Source organism: Calliopsis andreniformis, chromosome 3 (assembly GCF_051401765.1).
Source record: "Calliopsis andreniformis isolate RMS-2024a chromosome 3, iyCalAndr_principal, whole genome shotgun sequence".
NCBI lineage: Eukaryota > Metazoa > Arthropoda > Insecta > Hymenoptera > Andrenidae > Calliopsis > Calliopsis andreniformis.
In genome coordinates, this window is record NC_135064.1 from 17826902 (window position 1) to 17847642 (window position 20741).

At 38.5% G+C, this 20741-nt stretch overlaps 4 protein-coding genes and 1 pseudogene across 4 annotated transcripts in view; 1 reads left to right on the plus strand and 4 right to left on the minus strand.

Annotated features, from left to right (window-relative positions):
• Positions 1-283: 283 nt before the first annotated feature.
• Sip1 (septin interacting protein 1) lies at positions 284-3709 on the minus strand. The gene is made up of 8 exons (XM_076375725.1): positions 3510-3709; positions 3184-3400; positions 2918-3095; positions 1893-2845; positions 1604-1800; positions 1086-1514; positions 830-987; positions 284-751 (listed from the first exon to the last, which is right to left on the minus strand). Exons 1-8 carry the CDS (start codon positions 3616-3618, stop codon positions 503-505), a joined length of 2490 nt encoding a protein of 829 aa, XP_076231840.1. The 5' UTR covers positions 3619-3709; the 3' UTR covers positions 284-502.
• Positions 3710-4348: 639 nt separating this feature from the next.
• Flo2 (flotillin-2) overlaps positions 4349-20741 on the plus strand; it is a 121383-nt gene continuing 104990 nt past the window's right edge. Inside the window, exon 1 of the mRNA XM_076375729.1 lies at positions 4349-4527. Coding sequence (XP_076231844.1) covers positions 4479-4527 — 49 coding nt within the window. The 5' untranslated portion in view covers positions 4349-4478. The remainder of the gene's footprint in view (positions 4528-20741) is intronic.
• LOC143188711 (glucose dehydrogenase [FAD, quinone]-like) lies at positions 5657-9532 on the minus strand. Its single transcript, XM_076393117.1, has 11 exons — positions 9007-9532; positions 6737-8012; positions 6638-6663; positions 6549-6587; positions 6450-6497; positions 6288-6407; positions 6222-6230; positions 6141-6144; positions 6088-6096; positions 5943-6032; positions 5657-5900 (listed from the first exon to the last, which is right to left on the minus strand). The coding sequence occupies exons 1-11, from the start codon at positions 9530-9532 to the stop codon at positions 5657-5659; spliced, it is 2391 nt and encodes a 796-aa protein (XP_076249232.1).
• On the minus strand, positions 13156-15390 carry LOC143188712 (glucose dehydrogenase [FAD, quinone]-like). The gene is made up of 3 exons (XM_076393118.1): positions 15315-15390; positions 13450-15248; positions 13156-13299 (listed from the first exon to the last, which is right to left on the minus strand). The coding sequence occupies exons 1-3, from the start codon at positions 15388-15390 to the stop codon at positions 13156-13158; spliced, it is 2019 nt and encodes a 672-aa protein (XP_076249233.1).
• Positions 18240-20120, minus strand: LOC143188713 (glucose dehydrogenase [FAD, quinone] pseudogene; annotated as a pseudogene).

The following is a 20741-nucleotide window of genomic DNA, read 5'->3' on the forward strand; positions in this document are numbered from 1 at the left end:
CATTTGCGAGTGAGAGTGTGTGTGAGTGTCAAGGCATTTAAATTGCGCGCGCTTTTAAACTGAACTAAATTTCAACTTCAAACTTCAACCGTCTCCATCTTTGGAAATCAAGCTTCGAACTGCAAAAAGGTGAGCCATAATTTTTCAATTTTATTTTAAGTAGAGTATGTGCATATTTTGCTTTCCGGTTTTATTATTTCGATAAATGAACGTATTTTATGTTATCAAATTATTTCCATTATCTGATTATATTAAACGGGAAATAAAAACACGCAAATTGATATGCTGGTATAATAATTTATTATACAGCATGAACTGTATAAAAAATGATAGTTAATTTTACAGACCATAGAAGTCATATTATCATATATAATGCAATTGTTCAATGTCATTTCTTACAAAGTATTTTACAGTATATGTACAATATTAATCTAAAATTACGATTAAGATTAATATTAATCAAGCTCTAAATTTAGACATAATTCAATTCGGACAGTCATTTTTAGAGCTCAGACATGTCTAGTAAGGCATTTAAATGTGTTGGCATCCAATTCATGCCATTATGACATACAAATAGTACATTTCCGTCTATATAAGCTTGAACATTGCCAACTTTATAAACTTGTTTAGCTTCTCTGTAGCGATTTGGTATGGGCATGAACAGAATGCCCCTTTCTTCGCATTTCTTCTGAACAAGGTCCTTGAAACCTTGAGGTATCTGTGAGGCTGTTCGTACTGCTTCAGCCAGTCTCTGCAAAAGAAGATATTCCATTATAATACTGTTACTAAAAGCATTCTAACTTTACGATTCTGATGAATTGAATTATACCTCCATTCTTGGTTGTGCAGTTGGTGGCATCTGAGACATGGTAGGCTGAGTCCTTTCCAAGGTTGTTAAATATGATACCTGTTCCATTGCACCTGGTTGGTGGCTTTGTGGTCCATTGACAGCTCTGTTCATCATATCTAATGCTTTCTTGAAGTGTTCTGTAATAAATAAATCGTATAGAGTTTAATGTAGGCTCTTAAATGAAATAAAATACTTATTACCGGAAATGGAATTCGATTTACGATCAGATATATACCTTTTACTAAAGGCTCTGCTAGTAACTTTTCACTTAACATGCCTTTCCATCCCATGTACCAATTTGTAACTTGATCATAATTGGGAGAATGATTTAGCCAAAGAGCCAATACTTGTAACCATTTAGGGAAAAAGAATTTATCGAGGAGTCCTGCCATTATATGACATGGAAGTAATTCTTTCCATTCGTATACCCAATTCCATTGATCTAAATGTTGTTGATGTGGATTTATAACAAATTCTGAAAGTGCTATTTGTAATTTTGGTATAATATTTTTCACTAAGAAAGCCTCCATATCGCCTTTCGCGAAGACATTTGCCCACGGTTGTAACATTAGTCTAGCGGATCTATCGGACGGATGCCAACCACCCAACGCAGAACCCAATTTACGTCGTATTATTGGATATATCAATGTATCCAATCGATTACCTGCAATGAAAATGTAGTATCAATATTATTTGTTCATGTTGTAAATATTTGTTGTCTTTGTAAATCTGAGTTTTTCACAATATACTCACGTAACAATGGTAACCAAGGATGAATCCATGTATGGATAGGAACTGTATCAGTTAAGGGGTTCCATTCTTCTACTTCTAGAGTAAGTTTTGGAAGCACTAATAAATCTAAAATATTTTCTAATATCCAGCTTGGGAGTAGTGGCATCCAATGTTCTATTAATTCGATTAGTGGTTCTGGTTGTCTGCACGTCCATTGCCTAGGATAAAAAGTAGGACAAATTGCGATGAATATTTGAAATAATTTTAATATTCATAGTCATAGTCGTTTTGTTAAAAATGTAATACATACTGTATAGCTCCTCTAATTGATGGCATCCATGAATTCCAAACTAACTGATCATATGGTTGCATAGTTCTTGTTTGAAGTGTAGTTGTACCGCTTTCTAAAATAGCCTTCCATTGTTCAAATAATTTGATAGGTTGTTTTGGTTGCATCAGTGGATTCCAACTCATTAAACAATCTTTTATTTTTGGGCCTACGAAACTGCTAGCTAATTCTCCAAGTTCATACATTTTATATTCCTCGTAATACTTATCCTGCAAATTTTTGAAAGCTTCCGCTGTTTCTTCCAATGACAATTGATTCGTTTCATCCATTAATCTGTCTACAATCGATAGTACATTTTCTAGTGTATCAATAAGTTGACCGTGTTGATCTATAACTTTGGACAAATTTTTCTTTTCCGCTTCTAATGCAACCACTCTATCGCTCAAATGTCTCGTCCTTCTGTCATTTTGTATAATGTCTTGTTCACACATATCCACGAGTATATTTAAATTATGTTGAAGCTCTGGTAACGCAAAGTTCACCTTGGTTGATTTTTTATCACTAACTACAACAGTTTCGTCTGGTCTTTGTTGACCTCCAGATATTGCATGATATCCACTGAGAATTCTTTGTTCTGGACCAGTCATGTCTATAACTTTAACCTTACTCATCTCATGCACAATCCTCACTTTCTTGTTTGGTTTTAATTTCCCATCTTCCAAAACTTGGTCAACACTTCGATAAACATAATTCACTTTTTTCTTAGCAGCAGTTCCGTCTTTTCTCCATTGTGATAATTTAGCTTTTTCCTTCCCTTCTTCTGTGTCCTCTTCTTTTTTCTTTTCTGGGACTTTTGGTCCTTTTTCTGGGCCATAAGCACCAATTGCACCTCTGCCTTTCCTTAAATGTGCCTCCACAGGTGCACTTATACCTTGCAACTGTTTACCCAGTCCCTTGCCAGGCTCAAAACCCATCTAAATCATAAAAATATTCATTAATATTTGTTTATAATGAAAAGAGCCAGCAATTTAATATTAAATATATACCTGCAGTAATAGTTTAGCTCCAATACCTTTTGTATGAACTTCCCAACTACCCATCCCACTTTGCATAAGTAGAGGATTCACTTTATGTTTCTTTTTCCGTAAGCCAGCGATATCTCCATCTGTGTTTAATGAAAACGATGGACGCTGCTGTCTATTACTTGGTCGTTCATCTTCAGAACTATAAAAGACAAATAATTCATCATAATATTTATACAAGTACCAAAGCATAAAATTACACAATACATTTTTCTGTAATGATGTATTACCTTGAACTATTTGGATATTCCCTTTGCGATTTACTTGCATTCTCATCATCACTATCGTCATCTTTCTCCTCTGGTCCCTCTTTGGGTTTACCAGCCTGTTGAATACCTCCAGCTACAAAATTTACAGGTGCTGTATAGTTTTTTGGCCCCTTGTCAAACGTTTTAAACGATGGTCTAGCAGATAATTCATCTTCGTCGCTATCATCTGCCCAAATACCTGAAAGAAAAGTTTTGGTTAGGATTGAAAGTACAGCTCAGGAACATGATTAAAGTAGTTAGTAAATATTTTTAAGGTAACATAGAAGTTACTACAACAAAATTCTTACCAAGCATTTGCTGTTTCTTGGATAATTTACGTCTAGGACGATTAATATTGAATTCATTTTCAAGATCGTAATCTGTAATTTCAAAACTTTCCACTTCGTCCTCCGACATGTTGTCAATATTTCCTAATACTGTATATAAATTAAATTTTCAAGAATTAATTATACTAAATTTAATATGACACATATGACGCGTAGAAACTAATCAAAACAACAATTCGATCATGGAACAAACATTAAAGGTTATGTTGTGTTTCACTACACGCCACTGAACTGCGTTCATTCATAACACGTGCAATGTTACCACACACGTATCAAAACATCAAAAGCTTCTCAAATTCTCTTTTAAAAGTACAATAAAAAAGCATAAATCTACTTTATCAATGACAAAATATATTATTTAATTCTAAAAAAGCACACTATAAAAATACATATAATTTGAATTGTATGTGCAGTAAAATTGCACAAAAAAATTAACAAACTTATTGCATCGATTGAAATTACTCAACAAAATGTAGGAAGCATATTATCAATAATCAATACTCAAGAAATACTTCTCATTATTTCATAAGTATTAAGTAATCACTTCTAATTTACATTGTTATATTTGTATCACGTTCTAAAGCTACATTCACGCGATAAATTAGCAATGGAAAGGAGGCGTATATTTCTGCAAAGATGTCGCTATTCGCGAAAGCTCGTAGGTTGGTAGCTCGCGGGCTAGGGTTTTGTAAAAGCTACAAATAATTTTGGGTAGTGGCTTTGGGTAACATCGTAACCTTACGGGCGTGCGGCTAACACGGGTTGTTGTATGTTATTAATGATTTACCGGGGCTTTTGAATTAATCCGTCTTTAATCACTGCCGTTTCATTGTATAGATTAGTGTTAGTGGTAAAGGTGTTAGTGCTGGTTGTTTGCTTGTGCCGGTTTGTTGTTGCATCTTCGTTAAGAAAAAGGAAGTTAATCTGACAATGGGAAACGTTCACACCTGTGGTCCAAACGAAGCTCTCGTCGTATCAGGTACGCGAATGAATAAGAAATAGCTGTTTCTCGACGTTTTAGTCAAGCGGTGCAATATATTCACCTAGAGCTGCCACGCTTGATACGTTGTCCTTGCATTTGCTTGTATTACCGGCTCTGAAAAGTCAACAGTGACAGTTACGACCTTCGTTTTGGAGCCCTTATCTTTTAACGCGATCCACGTTCAGATGTAGTATTGGTAGATCTCTTTAATGAATTCGTAGAATATTCCTGAAGCACTGACCTTGTCAATATCAGTGTAGTATGATTTGGGTTTCATAACAGAGTTGTACTCCATACCTTCTGCACGTGTAAACAGAGTACTTTTTTCATTCAGACAATGTTTACCATTCTTCATAATTATCTTTGATGACTTTGCAGTATTTGCAGACTTATGTTGTCTTGTTAAAATTGGAGGAAGTGTATATATGTGCAAAAGTTTGTGGTGTCAGATTAGAAGAGTCGAAGGATACTTGAAGAATGAGTCAAATATGGCTACGTTTTATTCATCAGTATGTAGGAAAGGCAGAATTGCATATCAGTGATACTAGTAACCAATTCCAAACATGTTTTCAGTAAAAGAAATTATGGTGTACTGCATTCAAATAAAAATAGTAATGATTAATATATCATTTATGATTTAAGGAATTTTTTACTCGATAGTAGTATATCACTGAGAAGTTTATTTTGTTAGTTTATTACTCAGTGTAAAGAAATAGTAAATTTGGGTGGAAGAATCTCAAGGTGAAATCAATGAACTTACACAGACACACATGCTCCAATTCAGACAATTGGAAACAAGATCATAGGGTTAACAGTCTATATATGTATGTGTCTATAAAGAATGTTAATACGATAGTCTGTTGAATAACCTGTGTTATTACATGCACATGTATCACTTTCTTACAAATAAGTATTACTGATCAAATAAGTTTAATTTTATCCACACATAATTGTAAAGAGATGGTTTTACATGCATACTAATTTGTATATGCTTATTCTGGAAGCGTTAAAAATAGTTGCTGTTACGTATTTGTATACACTACCTGCAGCACTTTTTAAATAGAAAGTGAAGTTAGTTATTTAAATATTTTAAACTTCTATTTATAATAAAAAATATAAATAATTTTTAATAATAAGAGTAACAGATACTAGAAACTGTAATTCTTTTTCGAATTGTAAACTTCTGTATTTCTAATAATTGATTCTTGCTCTTCTTTTTTGTTAAGTTTATTTTATCCGTATTGATGCTAAAAACGTAGCCATTAATTAAGGACTCTCGTGAGCAGGTATCAATGGCGCAGTTGTTTGTCTGCTGATAATTTTCCTTGAATTTTACACGCGATACTTTATCGAAGAAGCATGACTCATCCCTGTTTTACGTCATCATTGATGAACTCGTCGCATACTCCCACCCACAAAAAGTTCCCTTTCGTCGGAACGAGCAACGATATGGGTCACCCGATTGTTGTGTAACGTGTCGTGCACGCAAATAATTTGTTATCCTGCGTCTATCTAATGAAACGAAGCTACTTTACTCTGCGGGAATAGCTAGTGCACAATGCGGCACTTAAGAGACAATTTTAATCATTAATTCAGGTCGAACAATAAACCTCGCTGCTCATGTGCAAATTAGAGTGATACAATTTAACAATTTTTTGTTATTTTATTGAGGTGACAAAATTAAATATTACGTGACTGGTCTAATCAACTCATATTTTAAAAAATACAGAGAATGAAGAATTGTGACTATTATTAACTATGAAATGCGAGACTGAAATTGTTAATAAAACTAAAAATATCTAAACTAAGTATATAAAAAGTATGGCTAGTATTAACAAAATAGTGTTTGATCTTTGCTTGGTTCAGGGAAGGAATCTCTTTTATTACGATAAAACGTTTCGTCAGACGATCTTAAAAACCTTGATCTCTCACATTTACTCCTTTTATTTTAGAAAGTAAACGCTTACCTCTTCACACAATTTTTCTCGAATCCTTAAAAATATCATTCGACTTCATACAGTGCATTCTCGTCCAAATAACATCGATACCACACAAACCTAAAAAATACAATTTTCATTCAGCTCTCCCAAACATTAAAAGCTTTCACAAATGTTGTGATCATATTCAAATTTCCTATAAGGAAAAATTACTCTCCAGGTTTCACACAGGTTTCAGTTTCTTCATTCCCTCTATCGTAATTCTTCACTTCCAAGACTGCTTTATCATATCAGCCGCCTTTTCCCCGATCATGTAAATGCCTGCATTCACATGACCCGTGGGCATGGTAGGCATTATCGAAGCATCCACAACCCTCAATCCTTTCACACCGTACACCCTCAACTGTGGATCCACCACAGCATCGGGATCGTTCTTAGGCCCCATCTTGACCGTCCCTATTTCATGATTCATCATCGATGGCAAGTGCTTTATAGCGCATCGCCAATAATCGTCGCTAGCAAACTCGAATGCCTCGCAGCCAGGAATTTTGATATCGTGCAATCGAGTCCCATACTTCTGGAAGGGAGCCGTCCTAGAGACATTGATGGCATGCTTTATTCCCTCTAAAATGATCTCCACGTCGGCTGGGTGCGTGAAAAAATTCGGCTCCAGCCTGGCTGGCTCGAAGGGGTCCTTCGACTTCAAAGTAAGCCTACCAATACTCCTCGGATTCTGCAGGATTGGCCAGATCGACCAGGCGTCATGGTTTTCAATGGGTCTGTAAACAGTGTTATAAAGCTCGTCGGATATTCTGAGCGCTTTCTTCAAGGGTAAGCCTCTGTCAGAGTGCAGTGATCCCGAGGCAAACAACAGCTCCACGTCTGGTCTAGGATCAGGGGCATACTTGGTCCTGATAAACGCTAGGGCCTCGGCTCCTCCTGGCAGCGACATCAGGCCATCCCTGTTCAGGAAGTACTGTACAAACACGCTGGGCCTTGCTAATCTGCTTTGCAACAGAGACACTGGCTGATTCACGAGGAAGGTCAGCCCTAGGAAGCCAATGTGCTCGTACATGTTGTACCCTACTTTGGAGTCCTGCAGGACCTCGATTCCTAGTTGCTCCAAGTGGTCCTTGGGACCTATCCCCGATAGCATCAGGAGCTTCGCGGAATCGATCGTACCCGCGGAGAGAATCAACTCCTTGGTGGTGAAGACTTTTTTCTTCTGATTGTTCTGCACGTACTCGACCCCGTACGCACGCTTGTTCTCGTCGATTAGGACTTTGGTGACGGTTGCGCCTGTGACAATGTTCAGGTTCGGCCTATTGACCCTTAGATAAGCTTTCGAGGCGCTACACCTGGTCCCTTTGTCTAGATTTGCTTGGATGTAAGAGAAACCGATTTGCTCTGCTCCGTTGTAGTCCACGATCTTGTAACCAAGCTCTCTGCCTGCTTTTAAGAACGCTTTGGCCAGTTCTGTGTGGTACGGAACGTGCTCCACGCACAAGTAGCCTTTGTTCCCGTGGTACGAGGAGTTGTTGATGCCTGAACGTGAACACGGTTGTTAATTATCGTTGTACGCTTGGTGTGTCATGTTAATTTCATGCGTGGCGTTTTTAACTTTCGTGCAGAAGTGCCTAGTTATAGGTAGCCAAATTTTTTATTTTGTTCGTTGAAGGTGAGTGACTTTTTTTCAAGTTTTTAAGTATTCTGGTTTTTTAATCTCTAGAGTCGGAAATATTCAAGTATTTAAATCTTTCGCAATTTAAATTATTCAACTTTCCAACCGTTTCGATATTTAAATATTTAAAGCTTTTGAAATACAAATTTTCAAATATTCAGATTTTTTAATGTTCCGATTTTCCGATATCCAGGCTTGGAATATTGAAACTGTCCAATATTTCAATAGTTCGATATAAAAATTTTATACTGTGCAAATTTTCGGATACTCGGATTTTCGAAGAGCCTTTATTTATTTTCATTTCTGGATTCCAATTCCCAGAACAGAATCGTTGACCTCCTTACGAATAATTTCGCACATGGACTTACAAAATTTAACTCTGTATAACTGGACACTTCTGTAGATTGAAAAAAGATAAATGAAGAAGAAGGAAATTAAAAAATTAAGAATTTCCAACATAAATTACTAGAAAAAGAAAGGCACTCTGAAGTATAAAAAATATTATTAAAAACCAATCTCAGTCAGAATCTAAATTACTGTACACAATCTGACAGAATTGTATCATCAAAGTATCATTTACAAGATGCATTCCTCCAAAAGTTAAAAAAAAGTTTATTTAGTAACTTCTTATGCAAAAATAATGCCTGAAATAGGTACATTGAAAATTCAAAGCGTTTATCTTATCATTCTTCAATCATCTCGCGAAATCTACAATCAGTCATTTTTGAATCATTAGTAATTCTTAATCGCTCCAAAGTTTACCCACAGTCTCAACAGCGGTAATCCTGAATTGAATAACTCTCCCAGTTTAACGCGATTCAAGCAATTTGCATAAAACAACTCCATCAGTTTCCTCACCTGGAACATCGAACCGTTCGCTCTTTTTGTAATAATACAAGACATCGTCGTAAGACCATCCCTCGTTTCCCAGCGTGGCCCAAGTATCGTAGTCCAGCTTGTTCCCCCTTGTATGGATCATGTAATTAAGTGTGCTCGTTCCACCTAGGGCTTTGCCTCGCGGCCAGGAGCACTGTCGATTTACCATTCCTAAACAAGCATTTTTTTGGGGCTCGACTTTGTAGCCCCAATTGAACTTGGACAGTTGGAAATAGCCGACGAGAATTGGGATCTGATGCAGGATGGTCTCGGGACCTCCTGCCTCCAGCAGAAGAACGTTCCATTTTTTATTCTCGGAGAGGCGATTAGCCAGTACCGAGCCAGCTGACCCTGCACCCACGATGACGAAGTCGTATCTTCTGTTATTAGCGTCGACTCTATTTAGAACTTCGAGCGATGGCCCGAAGTTCGCCATTGCGTCAAGGAGCGATTCAGATGCTCCGAAACAGATGAAGAGGGATAACAGCAGTACCCCTGTGTAAACCATGTCGCTGAAACAGAATAATCTTTATGATGATATTGCTTGTTAATGGGAATTTTGCTTTTTGGGGACTTGTAATTAAATGGTTGTATGAGGAGGGAAGAAGATTGGGGATGATATGGTGGAGATAGTTATTCGCGATGTAAATATGAATTGAGTTATCATATTGTGCGAGTTAATGCAAAGGCTAGGTATTTTATTGACAAGATATATTGAACGTCGAAGTATTTGTGATAGAACTGTATTTATGGCTATAAGGAAAAAGTATATAAGAACGTATTCTAAACGTTTGAGTTCACAACTTAATTGGAGATTGTGAGATGGGATTCAGATTTATTTCTGTATTAAGCAGATTAGATTTAGAAAACATTTCTTTTTAATAATTTGCCTTATAACTAGAAATGTAGATATAGATATGTATAGAACTGTGTAAGAATTAGTAGAATATGTAGCAGATAATATGCTACGTTGACTTTTTAATAAGAAATGTGTATTAACTTTTCTATATATAAAAAATTTCAATTAAACAGTGTTTTTATTAATTAGCACAGCACTAAAAAATAATTAATACAACAAGTTTTTACGAATAGAAACTTCATTTTCCAGTTTTTATTAACAGAAACTATTCTGTGTTTTTCATTTATTCTTGTATAAAGAATTACTCTTTTTTAGTGTCATATCATAGAAAGTGCAAATAATTCCTTAGTACGCATTGATTAATGTGATCGATATTTTATACGTTATCGTACGAGAAAATCAGTATACAGTACACTTCGCGATAAACAATTTGGCACCGCGTACTTGTTGACATTACAACTTCATTATCATTGAATCAACTACGCACGCTTTCACTACTGTAACTAGTTACCCATAAACGAGGACATTTTCATTCATCTAACGAGCGTGTTACATAATCTGAGGACGAAGCACTCAAAACCGAATCTAAACACTAAATATCACTACGAATTTTTGTATCCTCAAAACCGAAACCTTTTTGAAAAAGCAAATTCGACGTACTGTGTAATTATCAGAAGCTAAATCTTGCTTGAAGCTTCATTTAAATTTATTTATAGTTCCATAAACAAATTTTATAATATAAGATAAAACATTGAATCTTATTTAATCCTTCCACTTTTAAAAAGTCTGAAATCGCGTTAAGAATACTTTCACAGCGCTTGTACACAGTTTCTCTTTTACAAAAAGTCATTTTTCAGTGATGATCACGTCGATTCCTTTACAAGTAAGAAAACAATCAATTTTGATATAAAAGCGTTCAATCCAATTAAGAATAGACATGTTAGTAATTACACAGTTGTCAAATGACTCACTAACAAAATGAAATACTGTTTCCACTGCTCTACAAGTAATAAAACAATCAATTTTTATATAAAAACATTCAATCCAATTAAGAATAGAAACGTTAGTAGTTACACAGTCGTCGAATGACTCACTAATGACGATATCAAACACTGTTTATCTAATCACGATATTACCATAACATTCTTATTGCAACCAGGTAACGATCAACTTCCGTCGTCCTTTCAGAGAATCTTGTGGGACTAGATAGACCACCGAAACACCTTCTAAAACACCTAGTGCGCCCACTTTCCACTTCGAGATCCACGAGAGAAATGCGCTTTCTCGTGGCGTTCACGTAATACTTACCAGGCTTGAGTAATGTTAAAGTTGAATCTCGCCAAACGAGCCCCACTCGTTTTTTTCTTTGTGTCTCCGATGTATATTACATATATTATATCTTGCTCACGTACCACTTTTATTCGCGGACTTCTGTACGTGGCATTTCTACGGGCACGTTCTTTTGAATAATGGTGAATGCACTTTTTTGGCGTGCATCGTGCCTTGAGAGTACGCTATCGTTGAATGGATGGCGACGTGAAGTTGGTTGACATTTGAACCCTGGTTCCAGGTTGAATACAAATAAGAAATGTTTGCTAATTCTTTGGACCCTTGATTCGTTGCAGTGAATAGAACAGTGGTGGCTAAACCTTATCGTGATGGGAGCCATATTTTGTTTACTAGACGAATTTGAAATACTCCCTATGTGTAGGGATGTACGTATACATAGTATGCAAAGGTAATCTAAATCTAACTATCTTGCATTCTATGTTGCGAGGATAGTTCAGTATGCGTTACTTTTTTCCACTGGGTCGACTTGGACCCACTGGGTCCTTATAAGGTATTGGGTAGCCTGGGGGATTTCTTTTGTACTTATCCACTTGGTCAACTTAGACCCACTGGGACCTTATATGGTGCTGGGTCGCCTAAGAGATTTTTTTGGACTTGTCCACTGGGTCAACTTACTCTCACTGTTACCGATTTCGATATTTGCTCGTGACTTTAAAACTGAGATAGAAGCTTATATGTATAGGAAAAAGTTGTTTAAAATCCCGCCGTCTATAATATATCCAAAAATTATCGAAATCAGCGGTGATGTGACTAACCTACAGGTTCACTAGAATTTCTATGCTATGTAAGTCTGTGAAGAAAGATATCTAAACAGATGTTTTTTATTATAATTTTATTCTAATTCGTTTTAATGGTGACGGTGAGAACCGAAGAATCACAACGAGAAGAAAATGAATACATAATAGATAATGTAATGGAGTACACGTTCAGAATGAACGTGCCCTAGTTTGAGAATTGCTGTCACAGAACAAGTGCACTAGAAAGTGTCGAGATTGATATCTTGGTCAAACAACAACATGCTGCTGGCATTGTGCGAAATCGATTGAATGAAATTGCGAGAAGAGACTCGCTAATTCTGTATATACCAGGAAATATCTATATTTATTAAGATTTATGTTGTTGTGTACAATTATTGTAGATATTAATCTTTTTAGGAACGGAAGTGTTAGCATTCCATTCTTACTCTTTATTTTCTGTCTGTTTATTTATTACATTTTTTTTGTATTTATTAGATTGATCAAGAATTCTTGATATTTGAAGTAAAAGCTTCTAATTTTCCAAGAATTAAGGCACAAAGTTAGAAATTATCTTAATTAGCTAAAATTCTAAGGCCTTCCGTAAAATTAACTGTAGACTTATCGTAAATTATATGTATAATGAGCTTCAAATTATTTAGCAATTTAAATTCGAAAGTGAAATCATCAGACAGAGATGAGATCCCACCTGTCTGGGATTAAAATTCTATCTGTACAGGAAATAATTGAATAATAAAACAGTAGATTACAATCAATTGAGCATCTTTACAAAAGGCAAACGCTCATTTATTGTAGGTTCAATTGCCTTAAAATCTGATTAAATCTACCTATGTAAACCGGAAGGAGAAACATGTAAAATACCTGTTTACCTAACATTTGGAAGGTAAAAAAGCAGGATATATGTGTGAAACATTCTTCTAGAAAAAAAGATTCTAAAAAAGCTACTGAAATGGCAGAATATTCTGTTGACTTCAAAGGGCAGTACTTATTATTTACTATTACAAATTGTCAAAGATATGATATTAGGAAAAGAAATAGACAAGTGTCACGTCACTTACATACTATATTCTAGTTAAAATAATTTCCTTGAAAACATGCGCTTAAGTTGTCAAATTGCACTTGCGTGTGAGTATTTTTTCGAGTATCACTCCCAGTAAATCGAGGCAGTTAATCAGTCGGGTAGCCCCATTCTTTTTTCACCATATCGGCCAATTTTTCAGCAATCATAAAGACTGGAATATTTGTGTGTCCTGCTGGAATATCTGGTATTATCGAAGCATCCGCCACTCTGAGGCCCTTAATACCAATTACCTGGAGAATTCAAATTGATATTCAGTAAATATTCACGAGATATTAATTCCTAATTAGTGTAGCAATTGTGCAGTATTCGTTGGAGAAGGGGTTAATTTGAATCAATCGAGGCTCTACTATACCCAAGAGAACAAATGTAGTTGAACATACCTTTAACGTCGGATCGACGACAGCCGTAGGATCGTTTCTAGGCCCCATTTTGCAACTGCCACTGTAATGGTAAATAGTCAACGTTTGCATCCTCGCATTGCACAGCCAGTAGTCATCCGAGTCGAAGGGGTACCTCTCACACTCGGATACCGTTCTATTGTAAAACTGCACCCCGAGTTTCTGCATGGCTTTCGTCCTGCTAAGTCGAAGGGCAAATCTGATCCCCTTCAGCAAAACTCGCACGTCCTCGGGGTGGTTGAGGTAGTTGGCCACAATCCGCGGTTTTACGTTCACGTCCGTGGACTTCAGTCTTATATAACCTTTGCTCTTTGGCTTCAGCAACAGCGGGAATATCCCATACGAGTAGGTACTCTGGAACGACGAGAACTTGTCGACTATCTCACGATCGAACCCGAAATTGTCCATCGTAGCCTTGTACGTGTAAATCGAGCTGACCAGCGACAGCAGCTCAATATTCGGCAGTCCATCACGATTCTTAGGGTTGTCCACGTCGACGAAGGCGATGCTCTCGCAGCCACCACTGATCGTCAAGGGACCCTCTTGCTTCATCAGAAAGTCCTTCGCGTAGGGCTGCGTGATGTCCGCCATATTGTACAGCAGGATACTAACAGGCTCGTTGACTGTGAACGTCAGCCCTCCATACACAATGTGGTCCATTACATTATCCCCGACACGGGAGTCCTTCAGCACATCTATCCCCAGGTTCCTCAGCTGCTCGGCTGGCCCTACACCAGACAGCATCAGCAGTTGGGCCGAGCCAATCGCCCCCGCGCACAGTATCACCTCTTTATTCGCGTACACCGATATCCTACGGTTGTTCTTCACGAACTGAACACCTACCGCCCGTTTACTCTTCTTATCGATCAATATCCTGTGCACCATGCTCATTTTCGTCACATGAAGGTTCCTCCGCCTCTTCCCCACCAGATAAGCCTTGTTGCTGCTCATTCGGTATCCCTTCTGCATGGTCGACTGTATATACGAAAAACCGATCAGTTTCTCTCCATTGTAATCCACCAGAGGGTAACCCTGCTCCTGGCCAGCCTCCAGGAATGCAGTAGCCAGAGGCGTGCGGAAGGCAGCGTAGTCTATGCTGACAGGTCCCTTCGTTCCATGATACTTGCTGTCCTTCCTCAACTCGGGTATCTGGATGTTCTCCAGCTTCTTGAAGTACTTCAGCACGTCTTTGTACGCCCAGCCAGTGTTGCCCATCTTAGCCCAGCGGTCGTAGTCCTCGGGGCTGCCTCTAGTAGCGATCATGTAGTTAAGGACGCTGCTGCCGCCCATCACCTTTCCTCGGGGCCACTTGCACCTGTGCCCCTTCATGCCCATGCAGTACTTGTTGGATGGCTCGGTCTCGTACTTCCAGTTGATCTCGTCCACGTTCTGGAGGAAGGACGCTAGGATAGGGACGTCCATGAACAAGGTCTCCTCGGGGCCAGCCTCGATCAGAAGCACCTTAACGTTCTCGATCTCGGTCAGTCTAGAGGCTATTGTCGCGCCAGCGGTCCCAGCGCCCACCACGATGAAATCGTAGACAGAATCTAGCGCTGGCGTCATGTCGGGCTGGGCTCGTTCCTGGAATTGCTGGTTATTGAAGAGGAAGTTCAGGGCGCCCATCCCAGCGCCGAGGATGTTCTCCACCGGGGTGCTGTTGAAGTTCTCGAAGCCATAGATGTTGGCGTATCGCTTGCGTTGCGCTTGCACGAGGGACTGGTCGCGGAAAATCGCTGAGACCGCGACGAATAGAAGCAGCCGCGACACGGCGGTAATGGGACCTGTATGGAGACTCATCCTGACGGATTTTTAGGAGGAAAATTGGGAATGACATCTCGTTCCGCAACCTCCGCGTATATATGCCGGATGAGATGCAATGATATTCATTTGTTTTTCTTTTTTCGTTGATGAGTATACCGTCATACTCAGCAACGTCCTTTTTCTTCCTGGTAATCAGCTGATTTCACTAGTGATTGGTGACCGCGACTGCATTTTCTTTCTTTTCGCGATGTTTTTTCATACGATTTTTTGGCGGGTAACGTCAGAGGAGCTGACCGCGGAATAATTAACATTGGTTGTTGCAAAAGTGATCCGCGTGGACGGTCGAGCTGTTTCATTGCTTGAAGTATGAATAGGGTGATGAAATACTGTAAGTGGGTGCTGCTTTTTTTGGAGCAGCTGTTCAGGGATATGATGGTGTCTTTTGTTCAGAAAATATTAAGGAAACCCATGGAGGAATCATTTTTTTATGCAGTTTATAATACTGAAATTTTCTTGATATGAGTTTTTTGATAATGAATATTCTCAGTGCAGTTAATAATTGTCGTATAATTATTCAGATTTATGCTATAACAATTGCATCGTAATCATAGAGTTGTATAATTAATAATAATGATCTAAAAATGATATAACTAATGTTATTAAGACGTTTATATCGTCGACTTGCTAGACAAATGGAGCAAATCAGAAATTGTCAATTTTTAGACGTACACAAAAATTAATTGTTACAAGTTATTTTTAAGTCATTTCTGGATTGTAAGTATTTATATACACGTCATAACTACTTTAATATTTTAATTCAATTAATGTAACAGATACTGTTACTTTAATAGTAGCAATATAAATAGACAATATTTTATTGTCTATAAATAGACAATATTTTATTAGAGACCCTGAAAAGTCAATGTATATTAGCTGGATTGTAAAAAAATGTGTTCTCATTGCCAAATAATTGAATAATTAATAACTTTCTACCATGAAACATTTCAAACTAATGTCCTGAGAAATTTTACTTTCTTTAATTACTGTTCATTTAGCAAATATATAATGCTTATGTATTATCTCTCCAGTTATTGCTTGTGGCCATTAAATAGATTCGTATGAAATACGTCTTTTTTAATTTAAAGAAAGTAAAAAAGAAACGATAGGCGAGTACGCTAATAACGCTTCAAGTGTAGGTGGCAACCATTCCAGATGTGAAAAGTGAAAGGTTCTGACGTGAATTCCGGTTCGATAAAATTCGATTTCCTTTTTTCTACAGGAGATAATTTTGCATCTTTTCCTTAATACGATACATACTTCTCAATGCGAGTAAAATATTGCAAAATGTTAGAATAGGTATATTTTTTAACGCGAAAAGATTGTGCCCGATATAGTGTCTTGCAAAATTTAAGAAGAGAAAGTCTTCCTCGAGTTTTTCTAAGAATCCATTTTCCTGGAGCTTTTTTCATTCTTGTAATTATTTAATGCCTTTTTATTCCTTAAGAAGTGAACGTTATACTTGGAGAAAAGTAAACATGGGGCGATTCCACAATGTGCTCTGGCGATGCAGTGATTCATTTAAAGGGTGTTTATTTGCACGAATTTATATTTTGAAGGTTCTCCATTACTTGATTTTCATATGCAAACAGTCCGAGCTAAACCTGGAAAGTGATTCGTTGGCACCGTTCACGCCTTTGTGTCATTGCCGTGAAACGATTATTTATGCGATCGGAGATGCAGTTTAGTCAGAGATCTGCCCTCGAACTCGTACGCTTGGCGTTGTTTTTAATTGAAATACGTTTCATCGATTTTCATGTTTATTTTATATTACACCTTAGCAGTGCAGGTTACACGTTTCTGTTGCGTTTCAAAACGAGTATGCAATTATGCGACAGATCAGCATTTGTGATTTTTATTTAATTTTACTGTTACAACTTGTAAGTTACATAACGAAATATGGCACACGTAGACGACGCACATTACCTGAGATACGCATGTCCTCTCGTTGAAAACAGATTATATCCTTTAGTTAAACCATAATCGTTCGAGAAAATATTTTCGACGGTATAATTTTAATGACACGTCGATGGAAATTAACTCATTGCGATTATTCTTTGTACATTTGTACTGGCTAAAAGATTCTAGATGAAGCATTTATTCGTTACACGTATATATTTAAGGAAAATTCGCAATTAACATTTTTCACGTGTTTTCTGATGCAGGGATAGTTTGGGGAAAAACCTAAATATTACCTACTTGGAATATCCAATGCTTCACCGCAATAATTTAAGGAATGAATAGTGAGCGTACTATTTAGTATAGTGTTTCCTTATACACATTCAATTGCGTTTAATTCTATTTTAGATTGTTTTTTAGATGAAAGATAAAGCAGAAATTGATTATCGACACTGAAAATGGTATTATTTTATTCGATTTTTTAATTTTTTTTTTTACGATTACGAATTAATTTGAACTAATGAAGCACGAAATGGTTGTATAGAGTTTTCTTCATTAGTCTAGCTTTCTCTATACTATTCGACTATTTCGTAACAAGCATAACGTTTCATATCTTAGCGACTATGTTATACTTACGTTAACAAAACTTCAGTTGTATGTACACTACGTACATATATACATTTGCACATAAAAGTAATTAACCACTTTATCAACTTACTTAACAACATATTCGAACTTATCTATAACAACATTTGAGTACAACCAAAAAGGATAGAATATCATTTTTCTGAAATAAATTGGACAGTTTCAGAATTATTTATTTCAGGGTTAACTACTTTTATAGTTACCTGTAAATTGAATATCACGACATAATCACACAATGTCTTCTCAAATTTCCATACATCATGTAATCGCGTTACATCAGCGAAGCGTAAATCAATTATAGGCGAACATTTAATCTGCGAAGTGAAACATTAACAGTAGACTTCAATCTTGCGAACACTTTAAGAAGATAATCTATTTTCATCCCCTGAAACATCGCAAACACATCGAATTCATTCCCTCCTCGCAGATTCAATAGCCAGCCAGTCATTTTTTATAAGATCAGCTCCCTTCTCCCCGATCATAATGACAGGAGCATTCGTATTACCACTACAGATCGTAGGCATGATGGACGCGTCGATCACCCTCAGCCCTTCCACCCCATAAACCTTCAATCTAGGATCAACGACAGCCTCAGGATCGCTCGGAGGGCCCATCTTCGTCGTCCCGACGGGATGATAAATCGTCATCGTGATATGACGAATATGACACTCCCAGTAAGCATCCGAGGCGAACTTCAAATGCCTGCACTGTGGCAGCTTGATACGGTGCACCCTCGAGCCGAATTGCTTGAAAACCTTAGCCTCGCTAACCTTCATCGCGATTTTAGCACCCTCGACGAGCACAGCAATATCCAAGGGGTCAGCGAAGTAGTTAGCGTTGATCAAAGGGCTATGGAATGGATTAGAGCTTCTCAGTCTAACTGTTCCCCTTGATCTGGGCCTCAGGAGCAGGGGCATGATGGTCCAGGCGTCCTTGTTCGTTATTGGCCTGTACACAGCGTCGTAGACCTGGTCAGTGAGACCCAGAACTTTCCTGACCTGTATCCCAGCATCCGAATTAATGGACGCTGGCGCCATGTGGAACTGGATGTCGGGGTAATCGAGGGATCGATTCGCGTACTTGGTATTGACGAAAGCGTAGCCCTCGACGCCGCCGAGGGTGGTCATCGGCCCCCTGCCGTTAGCCACGTAATGCATCGTCACTGGAGCAGCCTGGAAGCGATCTTGAACGATGGCAACTGGCTTGTCTATCAGGAACGTCAGGCCACCCATCCCAACGTGGTCTTGAAGATTGTCACCGACTCTGAGATCCTTTATCACAGGAATGCCTACGTGTTGCAAGTGCTCCTTGGGCCCTATTCCAGAGAGCATCAAGATCTGAGGGCTATTGATCGCGCCAGCTGATAGTATCACTTCCTTCTTCGCTCTGACAATCTGCCTGCGACCATCCCTGACGAACTCCACGCCAGTCGCTCGCATAGTCAGAGGATCGATCAGCACTCTAGTGACATGGGAGTTCATTGCTGTGTGGATATTCCTACGCAGTCTAACTGGTCGAAGGAACGCCTTGGCAGTGGAGCACCTGCTGCCCCTGCGAATCGTCCCCTGCGCGATCATGAAGCCCGTTTGTCGCTCCCCATTAATGTCTCGGTTCTCGTAGCCCATTTCGACTCCAGCCTGCACGAACGCTACTACCAGCGGGGTCTTCCACGGCGATTCCTGCACGGTCAAGTAACCACCTGTAGAGTGATAGGGGCTCTTCTGTAGGTAGGGATTACGGTTGTCCTCGGATTTCTTGAAGTAATACAGCGCCTGATCGTATCCCCAGCCTGGGTTGCCCAGAGACTCCCAGTGGTCGTAGTCGTGCCTGTTGCCTCGCACGTAGAGCATGTAGTTGAGGACACTGGAGCCACCGAGGACTTTGCCTCGAGGCCAGTTGCAGCGGTAGCCCTTCATAGCTAGACAAGCCCTCCCCGTCGGCTCTGTCTTGTACTTCCAATCCAGCTTGGTTAGTTGTAGATAGGCTGCCAGCGAGGGCACGTCTGTTACCTCGTTCTCGTCTGGGCCAGCCTCTAACAGAAGCACGTTCCAGTTTGGTATTTCCGAGAGTCTGCTCGCTACCACTGCTCCAGCTGATCCTCCACCTACTACTATAAAGTCGTACTCGGGGTACAAGGGGTACCTGTCGATAGGTCGACTCTCGGGGTCTAGTTGGTCGTAACGATAGTACGACAGGCCAGCGATTAATAAAGGGATTAGCCAGAGACTGGTGCCTACTAGGCCTAGGGCACCCTTCAGGGCTGACGTGACTACTATCGTGCTGAGTACCATTCTTTCTTGGCTCCGATTTCTTTGGTTTTCTTGAATGTATTTTGAGATTTCTCAGCGTTTCGGCTGACTTGTATGTCATCACGAGTTTGGGGGTCCTATCACGAGAAAATGTCTGGCGGCCTTCTGCCGATTTTCTCGATCCTGTGCAACGATATTTGCAGAGTTCTCTTCTTCATCGTGGCTTGGGTGGCTCTGGGAGCTTTCTCATGAATGGATTGGTTTTCCTGTAATCAGAGAAAGATGAGTGTTTTTTTGGAGATCACGATGTATATTGTTTGAGGAAAGATAATTGAGCCAGTTTTTCTTCTAAATGCTTCTTGTCTGTATTTTTTGAGAGGTATATTTAGAAAGACAACTTTTTTATACAAAACATTAGCTTTTTAACATGAAATGTTACCTACTTATTGGAATACAAAACACTCTGGGTATTTATAAATTTTTCTTCCAGATGAAAAAGGTATGATATTCGATGATATAATTGATATTCGTTGTCTCGCTCAACTTCCAAGAGTATTGTCGATAATAAACTAATAATGTTTCGAATCATATATTATTGTCGTGTCTTTTTAAGAGCAGTTAGGTTCTGGAGGATAAAAGGTACGACATTCCATAGAAAAAAAT

Coding starts and splice junctions, on each gene's coding strand:
- LOC143188712 (XM_076393118.1), bottom strand. CDS start 15,390: ATGACGGTATACTCATCAACGAAAAAAGAAAAACAAATGAATATCATT. Junction 15,249..15,314: donor TCCGGCATATATACGCGGAG/GTTGCGGAACGA, acceptor GTCTCCATACAG/GTCCCATTACCGCCGTGTCG. Junction 13,300..13,449: donor TCGTCGATCCGACGTTAAAG/GTATGTTCAACT, acceptor TGAATTCTCCAG/GTAATTGGTATTAAGGGCCT.
- LOC143188711 (XM_076393117.1), bottom strand. CDS start 9,532: ATGGTTTACACAGGGGTACTGCTGTTATCCCTCTTCATCTGTTTCGGA. Junction 6,498..6,548: donor TATTTGGACGAGAATGCACT/GTATGAAGTCGA, acceptor TTGTGTGAAGAG/GTAAGCGTTTACTTTCTAAA. Junction 5,901..5,942: donor CGAAAGGGAACTTTTTGTGG/GTGGGAGTATGC, acceptor GACGTAAAACAG/GGATGAGTCATGCTTCTTCG.
- Sip1 (XM_076375725.1), bottom strand. CDS start 3,618: ATGTCGGAGGACGAAGTGGAAAGTTTTGAAATTACAGATTACGATCTT. Junction 2,846..2,917: donor GAGCTAAACTATTACTGCAG/GTATATATTTAA, acceptor TTTATGATTTAG/ATGGGTTTTGAGCCTGGCAA. Junction 1,515..1,603: donor TCCTTGGTTACCATTGTTAC/GTGAGTATATTG, acceptor TTTTCATTGCAG/GTAATCGATTGGATACATTG.